This window comes from Tupaia chinensis, unplaced genomic scaffold, assembly GCF_000334495.1.
Source record: "Tupaia chinensis unplaced genomic scaffold, TupChi_1.0 Scaffold000257_1, whole genome shotgun sequence".
Classification (NCBI taxonomy): Eukaryota; Metazoa; Chordata; class Mammalia; order Scandentia; family Tupaiidae; genus Tupaia; species Tupaia belangeri.
Window position 1 is genome coordinate 1653076 of NW_006159737.1, and position 6579 is coordinate 1659654.

The window sequence follows — 6579 nt, forward strand, 5'->3', positions numbered from 1 at the left end:
ATTCTGTAGCCACTGACTCCAGGTGGGAAGCAAAAGTCTAGTGTGAATCTGAGTCTAGAACAGAAATTCTTGGTCCTCTTTGGTGGACCAGGTATCTAGGTCCTACCCTGAGGTGACCCCTTGTGTTGAACCAGATGATTACTTGGGTAATCTGTCCTTAAATAAATTGCTCACTTAAAAACAAGTCTTTAAAATCAATAATTATATATATATATAAATATATATATACACACATTCACACATAGTATATATACACACTTTCATTTATGTACATTCGTATAAATACTAAAATATACAGCTTTAGTTTAAATACATCTTGAACAAACAAGTAAGGAAAAAGACCATATTAGTTAGTTTGTTCCTGAATCTAGTTTTTTCCACAAATTGCAGCCCAAAAAAAGCAACATACTTCTGTTTATGTTAAGGGGCATGCATAGTGCCTACTAATGATACCTCTCAATGGAATTCGTAAGAGAACAACATTGTCATAAATTTTATCTCTTCCCTTATTACTCCAGAGGCCACACAGTTCCTTTCAAACTCAATTATCTCACAACTGAATGCTCCAATAACCTACTATAACCAGCAGATACAGTTTTGTTAGTGAGCCAGAAAAAGGAGAAACCCTAGAGCAGCCATCAGCTGTCCTCATTTCTCTGCAATCAGCCCCTTTGTATCCCTGATAACAATGACAGGAAAATTTTTCTGCCATCACTGCGAGGTCTGTATCAGATGCTTCTCCTTTCACAATAAATTCCCCGTCCTCAGAGACCTCTATGTGGTAACTTGCAGGGTTCAAGTGGAGGTAATCTGGAGCTCTCCACATCTTCCTTAGGCACCTCCCGTTATTGCTACAGAGGTGAAGACTGCACACCTCCGCGGCTCTGGTCACGTTGACTATGTAGGTCCCTAAATCAGAACTGACAAACTGCTTCACCTTCGTACAGTTGCCCTAGAAATGTAGAAACAAATAGGTTTTAGTGTTTCTCTCAGCGCTGAGAGGGTTAGAGCGTCTACCACTAGTCAGCTCTTTGGACTTAATTGAAATCAAATGGTTTGGTTTCTGTTGGAGAAATCTTAGGTTTGGGGGCACATACACTGGGCCTGGATCAGAGAGGAGAACAGTAGAAGGAACAGGAGATGGAGAATGTTTTACAGTTAAGCTAACCAACTGAACTTGCAAATAGGCCCCAGAGTCACACATGAGTCCTTGGCTGCCTTCAACTTATACCCATCCCTCCCCTTCTAGATCACATATTAATGAGTGTGTAGAAAGGAGAGTACGAACCCAAAATAGAAATCATGCTGGAGTTACTGTCCACCTTTCAGGTTCTTGAGACTTTTCATGGTGCTTTATAACCTGAATCACTATATTCTGCAACTTTATGGTCAAACGTGAACCTGTCTGTATTTTCTTGTTAACTGTGTCTAAACATCAGTTGTCCTGGGTTCCACGCTCCTTTATACAATTGTAACATAAGAAAACCTATAATGCTGACTAGGTGACTTTTGGTATGGGGTTCTATTATTTGTTCTAAACAGAGGCTACCTGGGTTGTGCATTCACCTACCTGATGAGCTACGTAGAGGCTGGAATGAAAATATCACACCTGGAAAGTCAGGAATGATTCTCTCAGTTTCTAGCTAATTCTCATAGGTAAACATAGTCATAGTTTCATGAATTATCTCAGTTAGCAACAAATTAAGCCTATGAAATTCTAAGAATGATACCAGATCATCATGAACTTGCAAAAATTCAGTTTAACAAGAAGTCTTAAGGACAAGTATTATAATTCAAGGTAAACCATGTAGATATATTTATACAGAGATATAAACAAATGACACCTGGAAATACAGAAGAAATTGTGTTTAATATGGATTGAGGGAAAACTAGGAAGATTACTTAGAGTAAATAATATCTCAGCTGGGAAAAATAGACATATAAATCTTAATTTAAATTCTATTAGTTCTTGCTTGATTTTTCTGTAGAGAAAAAATAACTTCAATGTGGAGATGAAAAAGTTACCATCTGTTTCTACTTCTCAAAATAGGATATTACACATTTATGTAGTAGTTAAATGCAAGGGTTCCAGTGTCAAACTGCCTGTGCTTAATACATCAACTGCTAAGTAGTTTAACTAGCTCTTACTCTGATTTTATTTTCTGTCTTATTTCCTTATCTGTAAATGAGTATGATGGTCAGCCTCAGTAGTGAGCAAGTTCACAACAAAAAAACACCCTCTTAACACAATCTTAGCACATGGCAAATAATAAACGTCAGAGTAATGTTTATTATCTTCACAAAAGTTAACTATATTTATTCAGCCCTTTCTATACATTAGACACTGATGTGAATTTTTATTCTAGAACTGGTTTGGCATGGGATATAGAGTGAACTCTATAGTAAAACAGAGAAAATATTGTAAAAACAATTAAATATATTTCAGGGCACTGACTTACCTCAGATGAAGTTAAATTCATGTCTCCCCAAACAACGATTCCTGCAGCTCCCAAGGCAGCACTTTCTCCTATGGTACTGATTAAATCTTTCTAGATTGAAAACAAGAGAGTATGTTATTAATTCAAGTGTAAAAGAACCAACTTGGGATTAGGTTTAGAGGCTGAGGTCAAAGCCATGGGGAGGTTTTCTCACTATGGTTAAGATAGATGAAGCAAGATTTCATAGAGGGAATTTTGGCTTTGTAATCTTTTTTTAAGAATTATTTTATTTAATTTTATTTATTTATTTTTAATCTGACTACAGAGGGACACAGGGAGAGTGAGAGTGAGATAGAGAGAGGGGAGAGAGAAAGAGAAGGTGAGAAAGCAAGCCACCAGGTCCAGGACTCGAACCTTAGTCAACCATGTGGGAGTCCAGTGACCTTAACCACCATGCCACCTGCTGGTCCCAGTTTTGTAATCTTAAAAGGTTACTGTTTTAGTGTTTAAAGATTAATATAGATCTATGCCTTTTCAGGGGCAAAATTAAGAGTTAAATGTATGTAGTTGGTTTCCTAGTTTATTAAATTTACTCATTCTTTAGGATAGTAAGGATAAATTGCCACAAATTTTATGCTAGAAAGTTTAATTGGGTGATGTGGTAGAAAATAAAAGCAGAACTTTAAATTTTATTTTGCTTTGGATACTATATTAATGTCAGAATTTGAGAGATAAATCTTATCTGACACTTGCACAGTTTACTACTCAAATCAAGTTTTATCATTTCAGTATTTAAAGTTTTGTGTTTTTTGTTTTCTGAACAATTTTCAAAAATGGAAGAGACAGTAGTTTACTCTGACTTCCTTTTCAGGCTTCCATCCATGTCCATTTTCAAGACCATAGAAGTATCTGGTCAACTGATCAGAGTTGACATGAGGAGAGTTCATGATGCGCAAATGAAATAGTTTAAATAAAAGGATTTTTAAAAATTATCAATGATATGATGACTAGGAACAGAAGAGGAACCATCCATGCAGTACCCAGACTGCAAACTCTGCTGGGTCTGTGTCCATTGCTTCCTTTGTGAGGACATAAGGGAATAGAACTCTTCACTTCACTCACTTTAAAACCTCCCTGAAGACAGCAATGTGGTAGTCACATGATGCAATCAGAGGAACAGAAATCTGCAGCCCCTTTCATTTGGGTTGACATTGTCATCAACAGAGAAGGAAGACAGAGCATTCACATTTTGTATTTATAGCTTATTAACCTATATTCAATAAGGATGGAAACCACAGATGCTTGTGGTGAAAGCCAGTCACATCTTCTGAGTTTAAAGGAATAGGACTGAGCTGAGCTCATATACTCCCTAGAGACTATCCTCCACTTTCTTAGAGTAACACAAATGTTGAATGAACCAAAGCTTTAAGTCTTACTTTATAATCATATGCAAAAAATGTATAGTGATAGTGGTTTCATTCCAATGTGTCTTTTACTGTCATTATCTGAGAGTGCTTATTGGAGCTGATTAAAATGATATGTCTTAAAGCACACATAGACCAGAGAGATGAAGAGGCAATTGCAGATATTAATGCAAATTTCTCACCAAATTAATTCACTGTCACCTAGCAAGGTGCTGAATGAATCACAGAGCATCTATCTTGGGAGATCAGAAAGCAAGAGCATTATCCAGTGAGGAAGTGAAAGTAAGATGCCTCTGAGAGTGGACTGGAACCACCTGAGAAAGTGAGCCACATAGATGGTGTAACATGACAGAATAAAGCAACAAAGCATACGAAGTGAGAAGACCCTCCCAGGTCCCAGAGTGACATCAGGCTGCCCTGCCTCTACCCATCACCCTCAGGCTTGAATGGAGGTTTCAGAAGTAGAGGATAGAGATATCAAGGGGAACTCCTCCTCCTCATTTGGGTTTTGTCTCTGAGGCTTACCAGAGTGCATGAGAGTGAGGTGCCACTGTGGGGAGCCAGAGCATTACTAATGAACTCTCTTAATGTGTCGCCAGAGAGACACTAATTAATTATCAGGAAAAACATCTTTAAATCTACAGTCCAGGAATCCTTTTCTTACTTTTTTTGAAACATAGCACCAGGTGATAGCTAGACTATATTTATACGTAGGTAGCATAGGCCATCTTCTGCTTCCATGTTATCCCCCAATCTGTGGCTGCTGCTTGAGATTCCATTTTCAGGTATCCCATGTTTAAGTGTAAAGTTTTGTTCCCTGTTAAAAAGGGATAGCCATACCATATATATTTTTGTAGTGCTTCAAATTTTTGTATGCATTTTTGTGTTTGAGATTCATAAAATTTCTGTTAGGCAATATTGCCCCATTTTAAAAATCAAGACAGGGGAACTAAGGTCCAGGGAGGTTAAGAGATTTGCTAATTACAGGTAAACTTTTTTTTAAAATTAACTATATGTCTTTGCATATTCTAAAATAAAATCTGTGAGAGAGAAGTCATCATAAATCATGCAGAGTTGCATACAAATGAATATCAGGTTTTAAAAATTTGGAGAGCAGATATTTTATGGCACACAGGATACAATGGTGGATATACTGATGGTTTAAAGCACTTGAAAATAGTTTGTCATTCAGACAAGGAAAGGATGTAGAATAAGATGACCCCAAACTGTCATTTTTCTTCCGTGGGAAGTGACAGATGCATTTCTTAGGCTATAACTACAAAAACAAGAAGCTTACCCCAGGTTTATGGAATGTGCAGAATGTACCAGTAGTCTAAACTAATCTGTTAAGATGAACACTTTGTCCCTTAAAGTTTATTGTTTCTTCTAAAAGTACATTTATTACCACTAAAAAAAAAAGGAACTTGACTGACCTAAATATAGAAAAGAAATTTCATAGAAGAACGTGTAGACAACTTTTGGATTTTGACCACCAAAGACCCTCTGCCTAGACATCACCCTCCTGCGCCCAGTCTAGCCAGGAGTCAGGTTAGAATACCCTACTTATTCTCTCTGTCTCTTTCCATCTTTCAGTATTTCTGAAGGTGAAGAAATTAATAAGGGCATAGATAATCTATTCCATGAAATACTGGAAGAAAACTTTCCAAACCTAGAGAGGCACTCAAATATCCAGACCCAAGAAATACAAAGGACCTCACTTAGAATCAACCCAAAAGATTTTCCCAAGGCACTTCATAGCCAGATTGACCAAAACCACAGAGACAAGATACTATTACCAAGAGAGAAATGACAAAGTTACTTTCAAAGGATATCCCATAAGGCTAATGTCGGACCTTTTATCAGAAACAATGCAAACAAGAAACAAATGGGAAAATACATTGAAAGTATTGAGTGAAGGGACCAGCAGTTAGTGTAATAGCTATGTTGCTAGACTCTCACATAGTCAACTGCGGTTCGAGTCTCGGACCCGGTGGCTTAAACTCACAACAGTCATGTGTGCGTGAATGCCCAAGATCCCGAGAGGAGAATGGAGGAGAAGAGATTGTGGCGTGGCCATCCCCCCTGGGGGGGTGCTTTCTACCTTTCTCTCTCTGTCTCTCTCTGTCTTTCTGGTGAGCACAAGTGCCCTATAGCAAAAACCTCTCCAAAAAAAAAATAGAACGTGTTGAGTGAAAAACAATTTCAACCAACAATACTATACCCAGCAAGATTATCTTTCATATGGGAAAAAAAAGACATAAACATTCTCAGATAAACAAAGCCCGAAAGAATTTACCAACAATATATCAGCTCTCCAAAGAGTGCCAAAGGGAGTGCTATACCAGGAAAACTAAGGCACACAGATATAACAGTACAAGAAACAACCAAACGAATATCCAGTCTAATGATAGAGACAAGTTCAGAGTTGAATGTTAACTTCCAGAGTTTAAATGGAGGGACCAGCAGTTAATGTAATGGCTACATCGCTGGACTCCTATGTCATCAACTGCAGTTCAATTCCTGGACTCCTTGGCTTAAACTCACGCCAGGCGCGTGTATGTGCGTATCCAAGATCCTGAGAGGAGAATGGAGGAGAAGGGATTGCGGCGTGGTCATCCCCCCGGGGGGTGATTTCTCGCTTTCTGTCTGTCTTTCTCTGTCTTTGTGGCGAGCGCACATGCCCTATAGCAAAAACCTCTCCAAATAAATAAAAAATT

General features: G+C 38.0%; 1 protein-coding gene across 1 annotated transcript in view; it reads right to left on the reverse strand.

Moving 5' to 3' along the window:
• Nucleotides 1–506: 506 nt before the first annotated feature.
• The window catches only part of HYAL4 (hyaluronidase 4), an 8132-nt gene continuing 2059 nt past the window's right edge, over nt 507–6579 (reverse strand). Inside the window, exons 2-3 of the mRNA XM_006149197.2 lie at nt 2460–2549; nt 507–952 (exon numbers count right to left, since the gene is read on the reverse strand). Coding sequence (XP_006149259.1) covers nt 551–952; nt 2460–2549 — 492 coding nt within the window. The 3' untranslated portion in view covers nt 507–550. The remainder of the gene's footprint in view (nt 953–2459; nt 2550–6579) is intronic.